The sequence below is a fragment of the Ambystoma mexicanum genome, chromosome 3q (assembly GCF_040938575.1).
Source record: "Ambystoma mexicanum isolate Mex_15411 chromosome 3q, UKY_AmexF1_1, whole genome shotgun sequence".
Classification (NCBI taxonomy): domain Eukaryota; kingdom Metazoa; phylum Chordata; class Amphibia; order Caudata; family Ambystomatidae; genus Ambystoma; species Ambystoma mexicanum.
Genome location: NC_090926.1, coordinates 1,108,838,399 through 1,108,864,047, shown reverse-complemented (window position 1 = coordinate 1,108,864,047; position 25,649 = coordinate 1,108,838,399). Strand labels below are relative to the sequence as shown.

General features: G+C 49.2%; 1 protein-coding gene across 3 annotated transcripts in view; it reads left to right on the top strand.

The window, feature by feature from the left end:
- Positions 1-25,649, top strand: part of CAMSAP3 (calmodulin regulated spectrin associated protein family member 3) — a 529,863-nt gene that overhangs the window by 420,962 nt on the left and 83,252 nt on the right. For all 3 annotated transcript variants that reach the window (XM_069603871.1, XM_069603873.1, XM_069603872.1), the window contains 2 exons: positions 11,896-11,989; positions 12,238-12,289. In XM_069603871.1, the coding sequence (XP_069459972.1) occupies positions 11,896-11,989; positions 12,238-12,289 (146 nt within the window). The remainder of the gene's footprint in view (positions 1-11,895; positions 11,990-12,237; positions 12,290-25,649) is intronic.

The following is a 25,649-nucleotide window of genomic DNA, read 5'->3' as shown; positions in this document are numbered from 1 at the left end:
TACTGTTGCTCTTTACTTTTATCTACTGGTACCGAAATAGTCCTGAATGATGATGAGATGTATATGGGCAGGGCAGGCTTTTGTTTCCTTCCGCTGTCCGTGTAGTGCTGAACTATTTTAAATGTGACGGCTCCCTGATTTCACAGATGGGAGATTTAACAGGTTGTCTGCTGTGCCCCTTGCTACTAACTGTGCCCGGGCCATTGCCAAGTTTGCCCACCCCTTGAAACGGGACGTGGGGAAGGCTAACTGCAATGAGAGTTGGTGCCAGAGGACAGGGTGTTAGGACTACAGTAGGGTTGATTACGTTTTTAAGGTGCTCGCATGGTGGTGGACAGTGTTGCCTGACTGATTATCAGAGGTGCACTCAGATGACAAAGGGCAACAGGGCCCTGCCGTTTCCTGGTCCTACATCTTCCCATGGCATCGCACCAGCCACAACACATGCGCCATCCTCCCTTTTTGGTGGCAGTTGGGCACATTAGAATAACAAAGAGCACCTTTAGCTCTTGCTCACAGGTCCCGGCTTAACATTGGTCCGGTTTCATGTGGCCCCATTGTGCCCCCTCCCTTGCCTGCAGTGAGGGGTGGTGGACACAATCTGTGGCACCTTTGGGTTGCTTAAATAAGAATGGATACAAAGGAATGCCCTTTAAGCTCATGGGGCAGCCAGCCAGAGGGGAGCTGAAACTCTAAACTGCTGCTGAAAAGGTAGGAATTTCTCTGTCAGCAAGGTGCCAACGCAGATGAAACCAGAGTAAAAGGCAAAGAGACTATAACACTGCTGGGTGATATCAAAGGCAATCTGTATCCTGCTGCCAAGCACATATTTAAAGTCAGTCAGGGGCAGACTCTTTAAAATCAGATTAAGATATTTTTGATATAATAAAATATGAAGGTGACTGCTTTTAATAGAAAATATAATCAGTAGAAAATCTGCTTACATTTTTAAAGAGCCTGGGCCTTCCCTGGACATCCTTTGGGCCCCTAGGGGGAGCAGCACCTAGATGGGGGTCTCAAACATTTTTACAGGGGGGCGGGGTGGAGTCTCGGTATGAAAAAGTTTGAACACCACTGTGTTAAGGTGATAGCAGCCAGAAAAGTGTAGTCTGTAACATGCAAACAAGGCAAAATGCACATTTAATGCAGTGAACAAAATATGTTGCCATGTAGTAAGACGGAGAAAATATGGGCATCTGCATGGGCACCTCCCCCCCCCCCGAGGCTCTTTAACGCATACACAGCACAACAAATTCACAACAGTGAGGGGCCGTTAGGCATACAAGGCACTGATATGTTCTAATTTGTCTTGCAGACCTGTCCAGCAAAAGATGAGCAAATGTTATGCAGGACCCTCATTTGCGCAGTATGGATTGACATGATCAGTAGCAACATCACAATCAATAACATTACAAGCACTAACATCTGTCTTCAATACTATAGGATACCTTTGCTAACGACACTAAGCCAAGAGAATAATATGTTGTGCAATATATAAATATTCACTATTATCAATATACAACTCAAAAGTGTTGTACACCATGAGCAATTGTCTTCAAGTTTTCTAACTAAATCACTTCTAGCGATACCTAATGTCAGCAGATCAATTGAGATTAAATGATTTTCCCAGGATCACACATTTCGTTAAAGTGTTGAAATCAGTATTGGGACCCAAGCGATGATTTAAGCACTTGACTACATATCTTCCCAGTGATGGGTCCTATGAATATTTTTTAATGTTTGGGTTTCTAAAAATGAAATCATTCATTTTTCTATCCATGCCTTTAAAAAGTACATCAATCACCTAAGGAACCTTGCATTACATACATAAGTTTTGCTGATTGCAGTAGCAGCCTGCAAATGAATTTAGAACTAAAAACAATATTATTTGGTTTTAAATAAAGGTATTCCTAGTGAAGGAGAATATAAAGTAATGCTTAACTCATTATTTTACACAGCATGCAACATTCTACTCCCCTCCCATTTATTATCACCCACCAATCACACCTTTTAATGGACAACAGTCCTTACGTAGGCGCCGCCGTGCCTGGGACATCAACCTCTAATCTGTGTATTGAAATGAGGCTCACACAAAGCTGAAACTGGGGGTGCATTCTTATCCGAGGGGCTGCATTTTAATTGTGTCCCTGTTCATGTATCTATTGCAGTTGAGACTGCGTGTAGGTGGGCAGCTATGGCAAGTACCTGATCACCTAACATCACAAAATTGCTCCCATTTTACTCCTTTCCCTCCTGCTTCCATTTTCTCCCATGCAGCAGTCCATTTGCCCTCTTTTCTTCCTTACTAGCAATTTCCTCTTCCATCGCACTCTTGCCTGCTCTTTTTGAACACTAGATCATCCTCTGTTCTTGCATCATTCACTCAATCATCCTCTCGCCTTTTCTTTCTCTGTTTCTGCCAAAGATTCTTTGTATTAAAGATCCCACTTTCTTCCTAATTTTGCTGTCATTTGCATACTCACCTGCCTTCCTTCACTCAATGCTTCCTTCCCTAGTTTACCCATGTCACACCAGTTGCCTTTACATTGCTGCCCCTCCACTGCCCATTGCTCACTCACTTGCCTCCCTTCTCTCCCTTTCTCCTACCCTCCCTCATTCTTCATTTCTCACTGACTCTGTAGACCTCCATTATTCTCCTTTTCCTTACACTCCTGAACCTCCTGCTCACTATTTCCCCGTCCTTTAATCCTCCTCACCCTGCATTTCCCCTCACTCTTGCGCCTTAACTACTGCCCCATTCTCCTGCCCTTCTTCATTCTCTGTACCCATTCACCCGTTTAGTCTCCCCTGGCTCTGTTCTATCACTTTATCTCCTATCTTCCCCACTCCCTATAGCTCCCTCACGCTTCTGCTCTCCTCCATTCTCCACGCTCCTGTCCCATCAGGGTTCATATTACCTGATCCTTTTCTACTTGTCCCCCCTCACTATCCTGCCCTTATTCACTCCCATGAAGCAGGGCCCTGTAGATCTGGAGAAGATATGGAGGTGGTGGGCTGGGGTTGAGGGGGCCTTTCAAGTGCCACAAGTGCCACAAGTGCCACCCACAAAAAAGGTTACCCCTGGTATGGTTTGAGATTAAAAGGCAAACTCCTTTCAAGTTTTTGATGTTCGATGACATTTCAAGTGTGTGCGGTAAGCACCCCGGATACATGCGCAAAATGGTTCTGCATGCTGTAGGAATTATCCTGTGATATCACCTCCTGTAATGTCCCCTCTCATTTCCAACATTGGCTTGATGCTTGATCTTACAATATTACCACCATTTACAGCAACATCTGGCAAGGAGGCCCAGCTGTCTGTTTCTAGCTAGAGTCAGACCCCACCCCCCACACACAGAAAATGGTGCAAAACACAACTTTAAAATATGAAGCACTTGTCCCTAAAGCTCATCATTGTGAAACTCCACCCACTCCATGCTCCGCCTTCATGACCCGCCTAACTGGGGCCCTCTGCCATTTTTGCCTACTGGACCCTTTGCTGTAAAATCTGCCACTGCTGGGCGGTGACGGGTCTACCGCCATCTTCACCTGGGAATCGGCACTGTGCCAACCCAGGCGCAGACCAGCCCGAGGCGCAGGCAAATGTGGGCAAGTTTGATTTACTGTGCAGCTGGCTGCGTACAGCAGTGTCACTGACCCATTGCATGCTAAAGTATTCCATTTCAACACATTTCATTAACAAATCTACTCAATGTGTGAGGAATTCGACCATCTGCACAGGGAGTGTTATATTTTTATTTATTTAAAAAGAATGGATGATGCGAGATCAACCTCCAGACAATATGTAGGGCCATTCCTGCACATATTTTCAACACTCACCGCACAGCAGAAAAATAGTCATATACTCAGGGAGGACACAGCTTACCAGCGCTGTCTTCTCCCGTTATGTGTAGCTGACATATGTGGGTACATCAAAAGCCTCTGGCCGTGGGCAGCCTGATTAGCATTTCAAGGCCCCATGGATTTGCATCTCCATTGTTGCACCTTGCTGATGGTGGCGGTGAATACTGAACAATGTTAATTAGCAGGCCTCAAGGAAGGCCTGGGTGCAGGAAGTAACAATGGAGACCAGAGATGTAATGCAATGTGCCAACTTGGTACTAACACCCCTCCTTGGTATAAAAGGGCAGTGAATGTCCTTTCTGGAACCACTCCTTTCAGAGCAGGGAAGTATGTGAATTGTAGGAGACGAAAGTCTGCCTGCAACCCCCTTCTTCAAAGGAGGCCCATGTTGTGACCAAGCACCACATAGGGCCAAGTTAATTAGGGAGACACTTTGATGTATAGCAGACCGGAAGATGGGTGGAACTTGGAAGTATATGTTGTCAATCTTCCCCTGTCTGTTGCCAACCGCTCTGATTCTGACCTGAAGCATCACTAAAGATTGTTGGTGGGGACCCAGGATTGGTTCATTAAGGTGGGCTTAGTCTGCACCAATCACTGGGGCTCGTTTGGCTTTAAATAAGGGATCAGCCCCTCTACGAGATCATCTGAAGACTTTTCAAAGAGGAAGGATGAGGACTCATTTGGACCTGAGCTGAAGGTACAGTCTACCTTGCATCTTCCGCCAGTGAAGGAGGGTTAGGAGTTCCAAAAGGGAAGCAAGATCCCTCCAGTAAACATCTCCAGGGAACAGACTAGCATTCCAGATACTCCAACCAGCATAGAGACAACGGTCCAGCCTCGCTTGCCAACATATCTGTCGCCTGGTACCCGCAGCTGTCTCCTGCCACTAACACTGTCTCACGGGCTGCGAAGCGCCCTGGAACCACCTTGAGGCTGTGCAGCACGAAGGTGGTCTTCAGCACCAGGTACATTGTGGTTCGGCCCCCCCTGGTCCTTCCCCAAAGGACCTTAGAGACAGTTATTACCCTTTGCCCCTTGGGCGCTGTAACCAAATAATCTTGAACTATTAGACTGATGACTTTACCAACTACCCTCCTGTCAGTATCCATGCCTTTCCTTTGTGAAACTGTCTGTCCTCTGTGTTCCTTTACAGCGTGGGTTGTAATTGTAGTGTGCCTCAACTATCTGTTTTAGTAATAATAAAGTAGATATTTGTATACAACCTTGACTGGACAGTCCCTTTTTATCATTGTGTAATAACTGTATTTTTTCTGTGTTGCAACTAACCAACGATCTAGGACCTTGCAGAGATGAGCCTGCCGTCCTGTCCACGTTACCAGAATTGGACAAGGAGGTCTTATAATTTGCTTGTGTTTCCAATCTGTTCCAATCCCTTCTGGTGTACTAGAGGTGTGGGGTTGATTGATGGTTTAGAAACAGATATTCATCCCTGGACCACTGGTGCCTCGGAAGTTGATTCATCCCACCATGTACTATTCAAGTGGTGTGTGGGGGAGATTAACCATGTCTGGTGTGAGTCAGCATTCCCTTTAACCGTCTAGGTGCAGTGGGCCGAGCAGGGGGCATGCCCAGGTGAACAGTGAACACACGTGACACTTATCTTTTTTGGAGGCCAAATTGCACAAATATTTTATTTCGCAGCAAACATAAATGCACTCCCAAATATGTGACATTTCTCAAATAGTTATTAATAATCAATACATAGCTATCAACACTTACTACTGGCAAGTGGTCCAGGCGGACCATGGCTCTCCGCTCCGGCGTCACATGATGGTGAGGCCTTCTCTTCCCGACCATCCCCTTCACGCGAGGAGTCACTGGGAGGAAACCTCCTTTCTTACTGTGTTATTTTACGTTATGCTCATTTGTACGAGCACACGTACACCCGAGGGCATCTTGGCGCTAGGTGCAGCTGCCCTCCGACACTGCCGCCACCCACCAGGATCCTCCAGAGCTGGAATGGGCAGGGCGAGGCAGAGTTCTGTGCTCTCCTCGTCTCCCAGGGTCTCTATTTAAGCCTCAGATTGGTCCTGCCACACGTCCCCTGCTGTGCACAGAGGCCGCGACAACCTGCCACTCCCCCCGCCCAACCCAGCAACCCTGTAATGGCGGCTTTTTGCCTTTGAGAGAACCCACTATGGCTTGGTTAAAAGGGGGCACTGCGTGTCCGCCCTGCCCCAAGATGCCCTTTCCTGGGCAAAGTCCAGGAACCAAAACCCCGAGATGAAGTCTGAAAGAATAGTGTGTGACAGAGGATTTTGTGATATTATATGGCATTCATAACGCGCCTATACACGAGTGTTTCAAGGCGCACGAATGTGACGTAATTTCTTACCTTTGTCCAAATTGTTATATCGCTCAGTGCTTGAAGCACCAAATGAAGTCTTCTAAAGTGCTGCCATGAATGAAGCCCACGGGAGGAGGCCTGGCCCCTGGGGTGACCCCTTCACGTTAATACAGAATCTGGGGCGGCTGTTCCAGCTGAGCTTGGCTCAGCCGCCCGGCCTCATCAGTGCTAATGAGGCCCCGGCCCCTTAATTACTCCGTTCAGGCTCTTGGGAAAAGGCGCTCTTCTTTGCCTTTTGGGATTGTGTGCTCGGCGGGCGGGGCAGTGGCCTCCGTAGGACAATGGCATTGGGATGGAGACCCATCGAGAGTCGACAGGCCAAACTGGTTTAAGTAAATACATACTTGACCAAGCTGTTTAAAAAAAAAAAAGGCGACTGCCAACTCAGGCTAGGTTGAAGAAGGTTTTGCATCCAGTTAATGCATTCCATAAAAAGTTAATTCGTGTTCAACAGTTGCAGAAAGGCCCTGGCAAACCTTAAAAGGCATTTAGTCTTGCAAACGTTTTTCATTGTATACATGTAGTGCTCTTTTGTTGCTCTAGCCAGCCCTGACTCGCGTGACCCCAGTGCAATTGATTACTTGCTCCCTGCCGCATTCGAGGTCCCGCCCTCCGAGGCCTGCCTGGATCACATCCGGTGCCACGGACTCTGCTGTGCAGGCTCCCACCAGAGAACACATGTCCCGCTGCAGGGCGAGCAGTGTGCCCGAGGTCAGCCACATAATTGGCCATGTTCGAGAATTGGGACTGGAGGGAGGGTAAAGAATTCTCAGAGTGCCACCTCTGACCGTGGCAAGTCCCCTCTACATGTTGTAGCATTTTCTCAGCATGCTACCCACTGGTAGAAGTGTACCGAAAAAAATAGTGGAACTGTGGTCTCAGCAGGGCAGAGGGTAGGCGGGAGCATGGTGCAACATGTGACGAGGTGTTGCGGCCTGGGCATTGCAATAGTCTAAGTGACTAGTAACTAAGTCTCCTATTACAACTTTACACGTGCCCAAGGACATGAATGGACAAATTCTATATATAGAATGGTGAATATGGTCGTAAAAAGTAGAGGAATGGTAAACAGGAAAAAAATGAGAAACACCCTTCCCGCTCACTAATGGTACCTGCAGGATGTGCGCTGGAAGCCACCTGCAGCACCAGTACAGCATCACGTCGGGTTACGCCTAGTGCAAATGCAGATGGTGAGCAGTTCAGCTGAAACGCTGGCGTGAATGTCCTTATTCTCTCTATGTAGCTGGTCTCCACACATGCACCTCTGCTGTGTCTAGGGGCCCCGCCATCTGTACTTTTCAATACCACTTCCGGCCACAGGAAGTGGTACCTAATGGGCACTTTCAATCCCATATCTACCCCGGGCTTGCTTGGTTTATCTTTTGACAATTTCCAATTCTCCTGTACATGTGTTGATGAGTTGCTCCGGGCTGATCGTCACGCTCAGCGCGCCTCCCTGCAGTATCTTTGATTCTGAATGCATCGGTTCCGTCTTGATTTCTAGTGGGAGGTATGCAGATAGGCATCATATATTACTTGAAAAGTGAAGCATTTCGAGTTGCATTTCACTATGGTGTGTCTGCCGTCACCATTGTCCCCTTTACCTTACTTCCTGTCGGCGGTCTAGGATCACACGGAATATCCAACGTGCGTATTTGCTGTTTAACCAGCACGTGGTCTCCTCCTAGTACTCCTGTCTCTGTTCTTATTCTGTGGTCCATGTAGATCTTAATTCTCTCCTCGATCCTTTTCCTTTGTGACCTCCTGATCCTGCCGCGTCTAGCCCACCATGAGTTTAGATGAGTGTTTCCCTGAAGAGCTGTGAAGGGCCTTCCCGTATGTTTGTAGGTTGGCACATAGTGCCTGATTTGAAGACTCCTTGGTATCTTCTTAATGGTACCCATGAAGCACTCCACCATTACATTGGCTTACCATTAGATTGGCTTGAGGCCAGAGGGGGCTGATCTTTGGGTCATCCCCATGTACTTTGCAAAGCCTGCAAGTATAGTCCTGTTGTCCGGTGGCCTATTGTCCGTTTTCTTGTAGTTTCTTAAATTCATCGTGCTGAGAAGACATCCACTAAATATCCCACCACATTAGCCGCTGTGGGTGGCCATATTCTGTGGGATGGTCTTGGGTAGAGGCCTTGCTGGGGGGGGGGGTGGGGCTGAGGCAGCTATAGCCCTGTGTCTTTTGGTTGTAGCTCTGGACAGTGGCTATAAACAAAAGGCTAACTAGCCCTGAGTCCCGACAGTACAGACATTGGCGTAGCCACAAATCTTTTCCAGACCTAGCATCACCAAGGGTCTTGGGTGGTGTTGTCTCCAGAATACTACTTGGGTTGTTCTGTCGGCAGGTACATTGATTGGCACAGGTGACGCAACCTTTCACATCTTGCATGAGCCTGCCTCAGGAGGGCCATCCTATTCAGCAATGTTTTATCCGCATGACTAAAGGTACCCACTGTGGCCCTTTCAGTGCTAAGCACTCCCTTCCACGGTCATGGCTATTTAAACAGACCGCTGGCAGACACATCTTCAGAGATCATGTTCAGGCCAGATAGCTCTAAGCGTTGAGCTCTTACAGCACAGGTTGGAGTTCGGCTGGCAAATACTATTATTACAGTCGGGGGGAGGGGGAGGGAGGGGCAGTCTCTGTTTCTTTGCATGTGAGGCTGCTGATTCTTCCAGTAACGCTGACCCAACTTCGCTTGCCAACCCCATCATCTTTCAACAAGCTGCCGCTGCTGCAGGACCCCACTGCAGCCTTGGACCTGGCACCACTTCTCCCAGACTTGACACCGACCCTGTGATGACAGAACGCGGACTCCTGGTTCCATGCTGAAACGCCTGCAGCAACACTTTTGAGCCCCAGAGACAAAAACATAAGTTACTGTGAAATGGCCCTGTCCTTCTGGTCAACTTTGGACCATAGTGACTCTTTAAGCCCCCTCCTCTACCTTGTTCTTAAAGGCATATCCTTTTGCACAGTTAAATTGTGGCAATCTTGTGCCTGAACACCCCTGCTCATGTACCCAGAGTACCATGTGACAAAATCCTGCATTCAGCGTTCTACCTTACTGGGACAGATTTTTCTTTGTGTCGTTGGATTAGTTGTTTGCATTTTATTGTGTAATTGAAAGTATATATTTGTATAGTACCTGGATTGCACATACCTTCCTTTGGGATCATTGTACTAAAGCTGTTTTGATTGCTAATGCCATCAGCTCACACTCCTCCTGAAGATATAACCTGCCCTCAGCCTGCACTAGCAAGAGGGTAAAGGAGGTAAACCTTTCGGGCTGTGCCTGTTTCACCTTTGATTACGACCACTGCTGGTTAAACAGTAGCGTGGGGCTGAATAGGCTGTTCAGCCACCACTCGTCCCTGTGCAGCTGCAGAGAAGTAGTAATTTCCTCTGTCTCAGAAGGCTTTCCAAGCCTCTAGAAAGGTGCATGACTTGGGGACTTTGGTCAGTTTTTAAACCTATCGAGGCAATAGGGCTGGCATCAAAAGTAGGCTAAAAATAGCCATATTTCATTACTTGCAGTCCTCTAGAACAGGGGTGTGCCACCTTTTGGCTCTCCAGATGTTTTGGCCGTCCACTCCCGTCAGCCCTAGTTATCCTAGTCAATAATGAGGGATCATGGGAGTCCTAGTTCAAGACCCCCGCGGAGCCGCATGTTGCTGACACCCTGCGGTGCCTCAGGTTGCAGACCCCTGCTCTAGAATAGGGTCTTCATGAGAGGCCGGATGTGAATCGTAGCAAACGGTTTACTCCTTCGGCCGAATAAAAGCCAAGCTTCCTCTTGACAATGATATTCAGGACCCAATACCATCCCATCACTATAGCTGAGGCAATGCCTTGCTGAGCAAATTCGGGCAAAAGGAATGGGTTTTCTAATGCAAACTATGGGACATATAGTCACCCTTTAGAATGTGCCTTCGGGCCCGTATTAGATTATTGGACATAAGTTACTTTGGAGACAAACAGGAATGTATTTAATTGTTTTTTTTATAATGCGCCTAATACCGTACCTGAGTTTGGTTTCTAGGCGTAGATCCGGGATTCAAACCTTTGTCGCTCTGTGTGGTCTTGCCTCCAAGACCAGCGCGTTGCCCTTGTGCTATCCTCTGTTCATAGAATGAGTTCTAAGGTTTTGCACGGAGGCTTCTATCTCAGCTAGACTGCTCGGCCACATCAGAAGATGGGTATTTTTTCCCTTTAAAGACATCCCAGGTTTTATCCCAATCCGCTGTTTGGAGTACCCATGTGTGGTAATCACTTCAGCTGGTGCGCCAGTCTTCAATAAAATGGGTTATTGTTTTATAGGCTTGGAAAATGTAGCCACACTTATCAGAGGAAACAGGCATAGGTATGTACCAGCTTTATCTATGGGGGGCACCTATTAGAGGGGACGGGCGGCTCTGGGGGGGGGTCTGCTTTTGTACTTTGTGTTTGTGAGCCAGAACTGCCAGGTGTGGCTCGATAGACCAAGCGATTTGTGTCTGACCTCATGGTCACAGATTCGATTCCTGCCCGGTTGACTCAACCCTCTATCCTTCTGCAGTGGGTAAAATGGGCACCATTGAATTGTGTGTAACATGGATCTGCCTGTAGCGCCACAAGAACCCCCCCACCCCGCTTAGGAACATCTGCTCTACAGAAGCCCCTCTTTGATTGCACTCCTGCACATCGCTTGCAAGTTGAAGGGTCCAGGCTCTTGAAACTGTTCAACATGCAGGTGGACACGCTACTCAGAGACCCGATGCAGAGGCCGCTCCAAAATCGATAAGCGTGGGGACACTCAAAGCCCCAGGACTCCCCAGGGGGGGAGGAGGGTGGTAGGGAGCAGAGCGGGGTTAGAGGGATAGGGGGGGGGATATGTGATCTGACAGCCTATGCTGGGTAGGGGGGCACAGATTTGGAATTTATAGTGAGAGTTCAGCTGTGGAATTGAAGGACAAGTGATGGTCCTATTTTGCATTTTTTTGGGTCAGACCCTCTAACCGAGCCTGGTCAGACCTGGTTGAATCACACCCATCTTCCTAACCGAGCCTGGTCAGACCTGGTTGAATCGCACCCATCTTCCTAACTGAGCCTGTTCAGACCTGGTGGAATCGCACCCATCTTCCTAACCGAGCCTGGTCAGACCTGGATGAATCGCACCCATTTTCCTAACCAATCCTGGTCAGACCTGGTTGAATCACACCCATCTTCCTAACCAAGCCTGGTCAGACCTGGTTGAATTGCACCCATCTTCCTAACCGAGTCTGGTCAGACCTGGTTGAATCGCACCCATCTTCCTAACCGAGCCTGGTCAGACCTGGTTGAATGACACCCATCATCCTGTGTTTGCCTCTGGTAGGTCCTACTCTGCTTCATGACAGTGGTCTCTATATTTTCCTATAGACCAGTCTCCATCGGAGGCTGGCACAAGTCCATAAAATCTCTGGTGCCGCCTGCTTTGCCCTTGAGGGTCCCTTTTCCCTGCTAGTGTATTACGATAGGGCACTGTTCGGATAACACGACTGTCTGAGTAAATGGTTTGCACAAAGCAATCACACCTGTGGTGCATATACTGACCTAGCACCCAGTGCTGCTTTTCCATGTCTAACCTTTGCACCCTTCTCCTGCTCTTCATCTCGCCTGCCTTGCAGACCAACATCGGTGCCTTCTTGGCAGACCTGTACCGGTGCTTCGAGGTGGTGAAGCCGGAGTTTGTCCAGCCCAAGCCGATGGCGGAGTCGGAAGGTACTGTGAACTGCGCGGCATTCTCTGGTGGAGGGGCGGGTGGGTGCCGTGGAGCCTGGTCAGCCCTTGATCAGGTCAGTTTCTCCTTCTTAATATCTGGTTGGAAAGCGCTGTCGTCTGGGCTTCTGTCTGGTATCTCCCAATACGTGCACCTGTGGGGTTGGAAGTCGCTGTAATCTTAGGACCAGTCTCTCAGGGTGGGATCCCCTGGTCAGCCTCATGGTGGCTCACACAACTTTGTCTTTCAGATTCCCCTGGATTCCTAGATTCCCCTTCGCCAATCAGCGGCAACAGCCAAAGGTGAGTGCTTTGATCCATATGAAGGGGGGGGGGGTAAAGCGGGGACTCATTTTGTCGTATTGTTTCTAGTAAATGGAAGGGCGATTCATTTTCGACGGGTAGAATACAAATATAGTATCAACTAGCAATGAATTAACTAGAGCAATCCCGTTACTGTAGACTCCTCCAGGTGCATTCACTTAGTGGTACTTGGTGGAGCAGCCTCTTCATGTGTGGTGGTATGACCCTGCTGTCGGGTCACCTGCTGGCACTCCCAAGAGGGCCCTCTCTGCAGACTCTTCTCCCAGAAGCCCTTGATATGATCATGCCAGAGGCTTCTTCAGGACACTTAATTCAGTCTCTGACCCTTCAGATGTTTGTTATAGATGTATGGGTGGTGTTGCCCACTGGAACAAGAGATGATGAAAGCACATGGTCACATGGTGCTTTCATCAGTTCTTCTTCCAGTGGGCGTGTTCTCATAGGCACTTCAGCTGTACTTCTATTGGAGGTGGTTAAATAGGCACTTCAGTGCTGCTTTAATCTGCTCCTCTTGCAGTGGGTGTGTTTCCATAGGCACTTCAGCTGTGTTTTCATGAGCTCCTCTTGCAGTTGGCGTGTTTCCATAGGCAGGATCCTCTACTAAAGAACTCTTCACCATCTTGAAGGAATTAGAAAACCCTAACCCACCTACAGACACTTGCGTAAAAGACAAACCCTGGTGCACTGGCATCCGAAATGCCCTTGCCAACAAAATCTCTGGCCTCCAAACCAAAATTTAGGCTAAACGACTAGAACTTTCCAATAGCAACTCCTCTACCCCTAACACATCGACCCTTTCCAATACCGCCGCTGGCTTCACTTTCAAACAGGTCACCATACCGGAAGTCCAAAAGATCATATCATCTCTCAAACCCTCAAACTGCAAAGGAGATAGTTGCCCTGCCCAGATCATCAAAGATGCTGCAAGAGACCTCTCTCCCTTCATCTCCAAACTCATAAACCTTTCCTTCTCGACCAACTCTATACCCGACAATCTGAAACAATCGTGGGTTCTCCCCCTCCTCAAAAAACATTCCTTAGACCTAGCCATTCCCACAAACGACAGGCCGATCACCACAGTCCCCTTCCTGCTAAAAATCCTCGACAAAGTGGCATACTTACAAATTCAGGAATACCTAGAATCCAATCAACTACTAGGGCTACGTCAATCTGGCTTTCGACCTCAACATGGAACTGAAACAACCCTTGTTGACCTCAAAAGTCAGATTGATGACATCAGACAAAGGAAAAGCAGCCATCCTACTCCTTCTTGACCTCTCAGCAGCCTTCGACCTGGTCGATCATAAAATACTATGCAACCACCTCTCATCTGCCGCCCATTTCTCACCCTCAGCTGTCAGCTGGATACAATCTTTCTTAGCCAATAGAACTATGAGTCTTTTCACTGGCAGCTGCAGCTGACCCCATCCCCATCACCTGTGGCGTCCCACAAGGATCTTGTGTCTCCCCCACCCTCTACAATATTTTTACTAAACCCCTCTTTGACAAATTGGACCATCTGGGTGTCACCTACACTAATTATGCAGACGACACCCAGATACTCCTCACTATCTCTGGCAACTACCTGGCTGACGTCACCAGGATTAACAATTTTCTCCATCATTCAGGCATGGATGGCCACACACGGCCTCTGCCTGAATGATGAGAAGACGGAACTTCTGCTGGTCGGCTCTCCTAATAAACTACAGAAACTTAGTCCTGCTTATTCCAACATCACCATTGATGGCAACACTATCCCTGTTGCCAAACACGTCAAAACCTTAGGCTTTGATCTTGACGCCAACACTAACCTTTCAAAACAAGTCAACATGACTGCCTCTACTACCACCTACACTGGGAAACTAATCAGAGCCTGCAGACCTTTTCTATCCACGAATAGTTGCCTCACACTGGCGAGAGCGCTTATACAATCTAAGCTTGACTACTGTAACAGCCTCTACCTATGGGCTAACCAAGCCATAATTAATAAGCTCCAAGTTCTCCAAAACAACGCGTTGCGCGCAGCATTAAACATCCCTAGGAGAGAGCACATCTCCCCCATCAGAATCTCCTGCAAATGGCTTTCTATTCAACAAACAATTGACCTAAAAACGCTTTGCCTCACATAGGAAGCCCTTAACCACCTTGCCCCCCCTATCTTACCAACAAACTCTCCCTGAAATCTAAGACCAGAATTACCAGATCTGCCAACACCCTCTGCCTCATGGTGCCTAGATTCTCCTCCAAAAAAGCTGGTGGCTCAAGCTTCTCGGTCCTCGCCCCTCAACTTTGGAACTCCCTACCGCTGAGCACCAAGTCTGCCCCCTCATTCCATATGTTCAGGAAGCTAGTCATTGGTTGGCTATTGGACAAACAATAACTAATCCTCAGCCTGACTAAGACCACGTATACTGTATATACTGAACATACTATTCAAATGTCTCAATTGTTTACCCTAATTGCACTGGCTGTATATATTGTATATTACCTCCACTTATTGTATTACTGTTAATTCTATATATACTGTGCCTTCTGTAACTTGCCTATAAGCGCCCTTTTACTCCAGGGTCTGGTGCGCTATATAAATAAAATAAACAAAAAACTTCAGCAGTGTTTTCATGAGCTCCTCTTGCAGTGGGTGTGTTGCCATGGGCACTTCAGCAGTGTTTTCACGAGCTCCTCGTGCAGTGGGTGTGTTGCCATGGGCACTTCAGCAGTGTTTTCACGAGCTCCTCGTGCAGTGGGTGTGTTTCCATGGGCACTTCAGCTGTGTTTTCACTAGCTCCTCTTGCAGTGGGTGTGTTGCCATAGGCACTTAAGCAGTGTTTTCACGAGCTCCTATTGCAGTGGGTGTGTTTGCCATAGGCACTTCAGCAGTGTTTTCATGAGCTCCTCCTGCAGTGGGTGTGTTTCCATAGGCACTTCAGCAGTGTTTTCACGAGCTCCTCCTGCAGTGGGTGTGTTTCCATAGGCACTTCAGCAGTGTTTTCACGAGCTACTCTTGCAGTGGGTGTGTTGCCATAGGCACTTCAGCAGTGTTTTCACGGGCTCCTCCTGCAGTGGGTGTGTTGCCATAGGCACTTCAGCAGTGTTTTCACGAGCTACTCTTGCAGTGGGTGTGTTTCTATAGGCTCTTCAGCAGTGTTTTCACGGGCTCCTCTTGCAGTGGGTGTGTTTCCATAGGCACTTCAGCAGTGTTTTCATGAGCTCCTCTTGCAGTGGGTGTGTCTCCATAGGCACTTCAGCAGTGTTTTCATGAGCTCCTCTTGCAGTGGTGTGTTTTCATAGGCACTTCAGCTGTGTTTTCACGAGCTCCTCCTGCAGTGGGTGTGTTTCCATAGGCACTTCAGCAGTGTTTTCACGAGCTCCTCCTGCAGTGGGTGTGTTGTCATAGGCACTTCAGCAGTGTTTTCACGAGCTCCTCTTGCAGTGGGTGTGTTTTCATAGGCACTTCAGCAGTGTTTTCATGAGTTCCTCTTGCAGTGGGTGTTTCCATAGGCACTTCAGTCGTGTTTTCATGGGCTCCTCTTGCAGTGGGCGTGTTTCCATAGGCACTTCAGCAGTGTTTTCATGAGCTCCTCTTGCAGTGGGTGTGTTTCCATAGGCACTTCAGCTGTGTTTTCATGAGCTCCTCTGGCAGTGGGTGTGTTTCCATAGGCACTTCAGCGGCGTGTTTCCATAGGCACTTCAGCAGTGTTTTCATCAGCTCCTCTGGCAGTGGGTGTGTTTCCATAGGCACTTCAGCAGTGTTTTCATGGGCTCCTCTGGCAGTGGGTGTGTTGCCATAGGCACTTCAGCTGTGTTTTCATGAGCTCCTCGTGCAGTGGGTGTGTTTCCATAGGCACTTCAGCAGTGTTTTCATGAGCTCCTCGTGCAGTGGGTGTGTTGCCATGGGTACTTCAGCAGTGTTTTCACTAGCTCCTCTTGCAGTGGGTGTGTTGCCATGGGCACTTCAGCAGTGTTTTCATGAGCTCCTCGTGCAGTGGGTGTGTTTCCATGGGCACTTCAGCTGTGTTTTCATGAGCTCCTCTTGCAGTGGGTGTGTTGCCATGGGCACTTCAGCAGTGTTTTCACGAGCTCCTCGTGCAGTGGGTGTGTTTCCATGGGCACTTCAGCTGTGTTTTCACGAGCTCCTCTTGCAGTGGGTGTGTTGCCATAGGCACTTCAGCAGTGTTTTCATGAGCTCCTCTTGCAGTGGGTGTGTTGCCATGGGCACTTCAGCAGTGTTTTCACGAGCTCCTCGTGCAGTGGGTGTGTTTCCATGGGCACTTCAGCTGTGTTTTCACTAGCTCCTCTTGCAGTGGGTGTGTTGCCATAGGCACTTAAGCAGTGTTTTCACGAGCTCCTATTGCAGTGGGTGTGTTTGCCATAGGCACTTCAGCAGTGTTTTCATGAGCTCCTCCTGCAGTGGGTGTGTTTCCATAGGCACTTCAGCAGTGTTTTCACGAGCTCCTCCTGCAGTGGGTGTGTTTCCATAGGCACTTCAGCAGTGTTTTCACGAGCTACTCTTGCAGTGGGTGTGTTGCCATAGGCACTTCAGCAGTGTTTTCACGGGCTCCTCCTGCAGTGGGTGTGTTGCCATAGGCACTTCAGCAGTGTTTTCACGAGCTACTCTTGCAGTGGGTGTGTTTCTATAGGCTCTTCAGCAGTGTTTTCACGGGCTCCTCTTGCAGTGGGTGTGTTTCCATAGGCACTTCAGCAGTGTTTTCATGAGCTCCTCTTGCAGTGGGTGTGTCTCCATAGGCACTTCAGCAGTGTTTTCATGAGCTCCTCTTGCAGTGGGTGTGTTTTCATAGGCACTTCAGCTGTGTTTTCACGAGCTCCTCCTGCAGTGGGTGTGTTTCCATAGGCACTTCAGCAGTGTTTTCACGAGCTCCTCCTGCAGTGGGCGTGTTGTCATAGGCACTTCAGCAGTGTTTTCATGAGCTCCTCTTGCAGTGGGTGTGTTTTCATAGGCACTTCAGCAGTGTTTTCATGAGTTCCTCTTGCAGTGGGTGTTTCCATAGGCACTTCAGTCGTGTTTTCATGGGCTCCTCTTGCAGTGGGCGTGTTTCCATAGGCACGTCAGCAGTGTTTTCATGAGCTCCTCTTGCAGTGGGTGTGTTTCCATAGGCACTTCAGCTGTGTTTTCATGAGCTCCTCTGGCAGTGGGTGTGTTTCCATAGGCACTTCAGCGGTGTGTTTCCATAGGCACTTCAGCAGTGTTCATCAGCTCCTCTGGCAGTGGGTGTGTTTCCATAGGCACTTCAGCAGTGTTTTCATGGGCTCCTCTGGCAGTGGGTGTGTTTCCATAGGCACTTCAGCTGTGTTTTCATGAGCTCCTCTGGCAGTGGGTGTGTTTCCATAGGCACTTCAGCAGTGTTTTCATGAGCTCCTCTGGCAGTGGGTGTGTTTCCATAGGCACTTCAGCAGTGTTTTCATGGGCTCCTCTGGCAGTGGGTGTGTTTCCATAGGCACTTCAGCAGTGTTTTCATGAGCTCCTCTGGCAGTGGGTGTGTTTCCATAGGCACTTCAGCAGTGTTTTCATGAGCTCCTCTTGCAGTGGGTGTGTTTCCATAGGCACTTCAGCAGTGTTTTCATGAGCTCCTCTTGCAGTGGGTGTGTTTCCATAGGAACTTGAGAGCTGCTTTCCTCAGCTGTTCCTATACTGATTGTGTTTCCAAAGGAGCTTCAGTGGCGCCTTCATCAGATCCTCTTCCAGGGATGGTATTTTAAAAAAGATGTTGTTATGGTTCAAAAAACTTAACCTTTCATAAGTATACGAAACAATTACCCCAAAAAAGTTATATATAAAACAAAACCAACTTAAAATAGAAATCTGACGTAATGGAAACCTCAGAATTTTGTCATGCTTAGTTTGCAGATTCAGCAGAAATGAGAAGCAAATTCCCAACATGTTAATGAATTGCTACTAAAGCCGACCACTGCATTGCATGCACCAGATCAGCAGCAGCACGCATGCGTCTAACGAGGACTACTAGCAGGGGCCCATATTTCACAGTGTTTTATTTGTTCTTTCTTTTAAAAGTTCATTTAAATAATGCCCAGAGGAAATTGCTGGCCCTGAATGTGGTAGGAGGGCATTCTAGGTGGGCAGCAGGAATCTACTTCTTTTGGGTAAGCGTGGATGGGTTTGCCGGGCTGTTTTAGGAGCAGTCTTCTTTTGATGTCCTCCCATATAACACAGAGCATTCCTGGGAGCCAAGCCGCAGGCTATTCTAACTTCTCAAGCTGGCAAGATATGTGCTCGCGTGCCCAAGCTACCAACGGGTTCCCCCATCCAGCTTTCCCACTCCACTCAAGGTTAGCATTCTGGGCACATCGTTTTCATTACGCTGCTTCTCTCGGCATTGCTCTACATATAAAACTAGTGCCCGGCTTGTGACCTCACTGTAGGCAATCTGAGGACTCGGGCCTTGGCCCATTGGGTGGGTGTGCAATCTCCACACTGAAAAGGGATATGCGCGCCCCCTGGAGCCGCGTGGCACCTCCCTACCTCCGTATAACAAGCAAAGGTCTTCCCCGCACCTCGCCCCATGGCGAAGACCCTGTGAAACCAGCCCTACTGTGACAAGTCCCCACCGACCAAGAAGAATCCTAACCCAAGATTTACACACTCAACCCGAGAAGATGGACTAATGAGCCACAAGCCTCGGGATCCAAAAATCACCGCTGATGGATAAAATCTATCAGCAAGAAGACGAGCCCGCACCTCCCTGCTTTCCCCACCTCTCCCCGGATGGGGTCTGGTTTGTTTGCTCGCCGCCTCCAATTAGATCTCCTACAAATTAGCTAAAAGCGATCCCTCCTCCAGTTCCATGTCAGCCATCCATTAAAAAAAAAAACAATGTGTTCTTAACTGGCGGCTGAACTGTTTCTCAACAGTGATTGGCGCATGCTGGACTGCTAGTAGCTAACTTGTGTACCGGCTTTTCTAATCCATAACATGCCTTGAAACTCGGTTAAAGGCCCTTGTTTTGCTTAGGCTTTTAAACTTGGTCTGCGGGCCTTTACTATCCACCTCGATGGGTGTTGCTTAAAGAACCGCGGCCGTTCACATAATCACATCACCGTATGCGTGTCTCTTGTCTTATTCATGGCAATGTCTTGTAATTACTCATGATGGCTTACAGTCTCAAAGATACATGTCTCTTACTGTGGTGTCACTTTCTGTGAGGTCAGTACATATGCTAATTAGGGAACCCCTTGGGTCTTTTGCTCCACGGGCCTCGCAGACCCTAGAACTGGCTCTAGAGTTACTTGAACTGGCTCTAGAGTTACTTGAACTTCTTAAGCCACTCAATCAATTATGGTTTCAAGAAGTTTTAGCCCCCCCGCCTCCCACCTCTTGATTTTGTTTTCATCCCACTTTAAGCTCTTGTGACACCCCTATAGGTGATGCTATTCTGATTACCTTTTGTTAGTGGGGGTGTCCCGAGGGGTGGTTCTTCCAGGGATGGCAGTGTCACCCTGGAGCGCTCACACTGACGCCTCTTCCTGTGCTCTCATTGGCATCGCCACCTCCTGCAATGGCAGTTGCGACGAGGCACAGGACTCTAACGAAGGGGAGACCACGTCGGAGATATCCGACCCATGACCAATGTGGAAACGGGAAAAGGGAACCGAACCCAATATGAAAACACAGCCACCTGATCTCCCCTCCAATGATATCAGCACAATGTATGCACATAGAACCAAAGCATACTTTTGACAAACAAGTGTGGGTTCAAAGAAACCCAAAATGGAGGTGGGAAAACGCTGCTGGGAACGGGGGTGACCGTTCCAGTGCACCGGCAAAGTTGAGCAGCGAGACGTTAAGAGAAGGGGAGTGGTGGTGTCGAAAAAGGATTGACGGAAGTAGTAGAAGCTATGAGTGAGTGAACGTAAAGAACCGGAGCAACGAGACGAACTAAGGAAGTTCGGGACCACAGGTGCTACGAGAGAAGCAGGTCAACAAGGGAGAAGGCGACGGTACGTCAGCGTCGACTGACCAAAGAGAGAACCCGTCGGGAGAAGAGGTCCTTACAAGGTGCAAGCATCAGCAGCAGGAGAGCGAGATAAGTCGCTGGACCGCCAGCATTTGCAAACATAGAAACCCTGACTGTGTGGGACGAGCCACCAGAGAAGTGAGACAAGCTGACAACACTCGCCATTGTCCAACACGAGGAAGAGTGGGCATTAGATATTTACTAAACCAGGTGGGAAGCGCCTGTTAAGGTTATGGCCAATAACCTAATGGGCACCCCCACCCCCTTTGCTGAACAGTTAACCAGTATTGACACCATACAGCAATAAAGGAGAGGGCAGTCTGAGAAACCAAAGGGTGTCTATCCCGCTAGTCCTCAGGGACTTGTCATCCAGGTGGCCAGGACACAGCCATCGCTTTTGGATAAAGTTCCTGGCCGTGAACCAGAGTGGGGGTGAGAAGACAACTGATGGTGAGACGCCGTATTCCCCCTCCTTTTTGTTCATCTACCCCATTCTTATCTTTAGGATCATCAGTCCCAAATCTCCCCACCCCCCCTTTTTTTACACAAACACTGGGCCGAGGTAGACGGTGACCGAGAGTAACCAGACTAACTCTCATATCGTACTGGACATGTCCTGCTAGTGCACCTGATCCAATTTAGCTCCCCCCACACAAATAAGACACCTAAAGACACGCTCTTTAGGTGGCACATGAGTACAAGTGGAACCTCCGGGACGAAGGCACACCTACTGGAGAAGAGCAAAAGACCAAGGGACGAAGTAGTGGGTCTAAAACCCCAAGGGTTCCCTACTGGAGGTGGTTGCCTCCGACAGACCGTGAAAGACACGTGAAGAAGGCCAGATCCCATAAGTGAGGATTGCGTAGTGTTCCAAGTTGTTAAAAATGACCCACCCGTGTCCGGATCGTTTGTCGCACCCCTCGCACAGTGCTGTAGGTGGATGGTTTTTCCACTGGCACATATTCCTGTTCAGTGTTCCCACGGGTGTTTGTGCCACAGCGACGGTTCTAGTGGAGCGGTGCTCCCACTGGTGCATTTTCATGTGCAGTGGTCTCATTGGCGCTTGTCCCCATGTCTGTGTTCTAGTGCAGTAGTGTTCCTGCCAGCGCTGAGACATCTCCCTCGAGAGTGTTCCCAATTCCCATTGGTCCCCATGTCTGTGTTCTAGTGCGGTAGTATTCTTGCTAGCGCTGACACATCTTCCTGGGGCGTGTTCCCTGTTCCCATTGGCGCTTGTCCCCATGTCTGTGTTCTAGAGCAGTGGTGTTCGTGCTAGCGCTGACGCATCTTCCTGGGGAGTGTTCCCAATTCCCATTGGCGCTTGTCCCCATGTCTGTGTTCTAGTGCACTAGTGTTCCTGCTAGCACTGGCGCATCTTCCTGGGGAGTGTTCCCAATTCCCATTGGCCCCCATGTCTGTGTTCTAGTGCAGTAGTGTTCTTGCTAGCGCTGACACATCTTCCTGGGGAGTGTTCCCAATTCCCATTGGCGCTTGTCCCCATGTCTGTGTTCTAGTGCAGTAGTGTTCCTGCTAGCACTGGCGCATCTTCCTGGGGAGTGTTCCCAATTCCCATTGGCCCCCATGTCTGTGTTCTAGTGCAGTAGTGTTCTTGCTAGCGCTGACACATCTTCCTGGGGAGTGTTCCCAATTCCCATTGGTGCTTGTCCCCATGTCTGTGTTCTAGTGCAGTAGTGTTCCTGCTAGCGCTGACACATCTTCCTGGGGAGTGTTCCCAATTCCCATTGGCGCTTGTCCCCATGTCTGTGTTCTAGTGCAGTAGCGTTCCTGCTAGCGCTGAGAGATCTTCCTGGGGAGTGTTCCCAATTCCCATTGGCGCTTGTCCCCATGTCTGTGTTCTAGTGCAGTAGTGTTCTTGCTAGCGCTGAGACATCTTCCTAGAGAGTGTTCCCAATTCCCATTGGCACTTGTCCCCATGTCTGTGTTCTAGTGCAGTAGTGTTCTTGCTAGCGCTGAGACATCTTCCTGGAGAGTGTTCCCAATTCCCATTGGTGCTTGTCCCCATGTCTGTGTTCTAGTGCAGTAGTGTTCTTGCTAGCGCTGACACACCTTCCTGGAGAGTGTTCCCAATTCCCATTGGCCCCCATGTCTGTGTTCTAGTGCAGTAGTGTTCCTGCCAGCGCTGACACACCTTCCTGGAGAGTGTTCCCAATTCCCATTGGCCCCCATGTCTGTGTTTTAGTGCAGTAGTGTTCTTTCCAGCGTTGGCGCATGTTCCTGGGGAGTGTTCCCTGTTCCCATTGGCGCTTGTCCCCATGTCTATGTTCTAGTGCAGTAGTGTTCCTGCCAGCGCTGACACACCTTCCTGGAGAGTGTTCCCAATTCCCATTGGCCCCCATGTCTGTGTTCTAGTGCAGTAGTGTTCCTGCTAGCGCTGAGGCATCTTCCTGGAGAGTGTTCCCAATTCCCATTGGCCCCCATGTCTGTGTTCTAGTGCAGTAGTGTTCCTGCTAGCGCTGAGAGATCTTCCTGGAGAGTGTTCCCAATTCCCATTGGCGCTTGTCCCCATGTCTGTGTTCTAGTGCAGTAGTGTTCCTGCCAGCGCTGACACACCTTCCTGGAGAGTGTTCCCTGTTCCCATTGGCCCCCATGTCTGTGTTCTAGTGCAGTAGTGTTCCTGCCAGCGCTGGCGCATCTTCCTAGAGAGTGTTCCCTGTTCCCATTGGCGCTTGTCCCCATGTCTGTGTTCTAGTGCAGTAGTGTTCTTGCTAGCGCTGACACATCTTCCTGGGGCGTGTTCCCTGTTCCCATTGGCGCTTGTCCCCATGTCTGTGTTCTAGTGCAGTAGTGTTCTTGCTAGCGCTGACACATCTTCCTGGGGAGTGTTCCCTGTTCCCATTGACGCTTGTCCCCATGTCTGTGTTCTAGTGCAGTAGTGTTCCTGCTAGCGCTGACACATCTTCCTGGGGAGTGTTTCCAATTCCCATTGGTGCTTGTCCCCATGTCTGTGTTCTAGTGCAGTAGCGTTCCTGCTTGCGCTGACACATCTTCCTGGAGTGTTCCCAATTCCCATTGGCGCTTGTCCCCATGTCTGTGTTCTAGTGCAGTAGTGTTCCTGCTAGCGCTGAGAGATCTTCCTGGGGAGTGTTCCCAATTCCCATTGGCGCTTGTCCCCATGTCTGTGTTCTAGTGCAGTAGTGTTCTTGCTAGCGCTGACACATCTTCCTGGGGAGTGTTCCCAATTCCCATTGGCGCTTGTCCCCATGTCTATGTTCTAGTGCAGTAGTGTTCCTGCTAGCGCTGACACACCTTCCTGGAGAGTGTTCCCAATTCCCATTGGCCCCCATGTCTGTGTTCTAGTGCAGTAGTGTTCCTGCCAGCGCTGACACACCTTCCTGGAGAGTGTTCCCAATTCCCATTGGCCCCCATGTCTGTGTTTTAGTGCAGTAGTGTTCTTTCCAGCGTTGGCGCATCTTCCTGGGGAGTGTTCCCTGTTCCCATTGGCGCTTGTCCCCATGTCTATGTTCTAGTGCAGTAGTGTTCCTGCCAGCGCTGACACACCTTCCTGGAGAGTGTTCCCAATTCCCATTGGCCCCCATGTCTGTGTTCTAGTGCAGTAGTGTTCCTGCTAGCGCTGAGACATCTTCCTGGAGAGTGTTCCCAATTCCCATTGGCCCCAATGTCTGTGTTCTAGTGCAGTAGTGTTCCTGCTAGCGCTGAGAGATCTTCCTGGAGAGTGTTCCCAATTCCCATTGGCGCTTGTCCCCATGTCTATGTTCTAGTGCAGTAGTGTTCCTGCTAGCGCTGAGACATCTTCCTGGAGAGTGTTCCCAATTCCCATTGGCCCCCATGTCTGTGTTGTAGTGCAGTAGTGTTCTTTCCAGCGTTGGCGCATCTTCCTGGGGAGTGTTCCCTGTTCCCATTGGCGCTTGTCCCCTTGGCGGTGTTCCTTCCACGCTTGGCTACACCTCGGGAATGTTTTTTTAATTGGAGAACCTGTTGCGTAGCTCAGTACAAAGGCCTCTTTCAGGACACACAGCGCCATTGTTTCCAGCGACCTTTCTTCCCCCCGAGGCGGGCAAGGCTCTGAACCCCGGTGAGGCCGCCCACACCGAGGGCACCTCCCGCCAGTGCCCATGAAAGGGAAGAGGCAGCCAGCCATGGCCACTGTCGGGGCGGCGCACGTCTTAAGGGGCAAAGGGGGAACCTGAGGCCGACGGCTGTCTCCTAGTTAAGGGTGTCACACAGCTTGGACTCCATGTCAGAGCACAAAGGTCACGCCCGGGCCGGAGGAGGTAGAGTGGGGCGTCACCTCGGACTGCAGGTATAGGGTATCATGAAGCCATGCATGGGAGGCCGAGGTGTGTAAAATAACAGGTGTAATTGTAGAGCGCACCTTCATCTCCCACTCCGGGGGAGGGACGTGGGGGGGGGGCAATCGTGACTCTATTGTCAGAGAATGGATGTTTATTGTATAACGAGGATTTTCCTGGAATGATTCCAGGAAGCGGGTTTTCACTGATGTTTGTACCCCCTCTTCATCTATGCTCCTTCGCCCTCTGTCCTTCCTCATCGCCCCTTCTCTGTCCTCCTTTCCTTCTCTCCCTTCCACTTCATTCCCTGCACTTCCCATGTTCCGCTGCCTTCCTCCCTCATCTTCTCTTCCCCTTGGTTTGCATCTCTCCTCGGCTCTTTGCTTCTTCTATCTTCTCTTGACCTCCATATCTTGTGTTCCCCTCCTCCTTATTTAACCAGCCACCCCCTTCCAAAACACACCATTCGCGCCCATCCACTGAGCACACAACAGGCTTCGCTGCCGGGCGCTACGTGTCAGTGGTATATCCCGAACCGGTATCTTGACCAACACCTCCCTCTAGTGGTAAAATAGAACTAGTGTTATATAGCCTCGCAGAAGTCCATTCATCAACAGCAGCGACGTTCTAAAAGGAATCCAAGTGATTTCTGAAGGAAAGCGCAAGTATTCGTCATGTCGCTTGATCGCCAACTTTACAAAAATGTTGTTCAGGACACTGTGCACGCAAGGGCATACCAGAAAGTCTATGGTGCGCGCTGTTGCTTCCCCCAAATCTACTTGCTTGTTAAAATTAGTGGCGTATTGAAATTTAACTGATACCAAGGACACCGAACATAAAACTGTAGTACTGTTCGGCATAATGGGTTCCCACTTGTTAGATTTCTCGCCGTGATCCTGTGTATTGACATCAGAAGTGACATCACCGAACAGGACACTATATGGCGAGTCATCAGTTTTTGATATTCGAGGGCATTTTGAACAATGAAGTTGCCAAGTTTGTGGTGGTATATATCAATGTTCAAATATTCTTGATGAATCAACTCTATTATTCGAGTAAAGCTTCAGCAAGGCTTTTTAA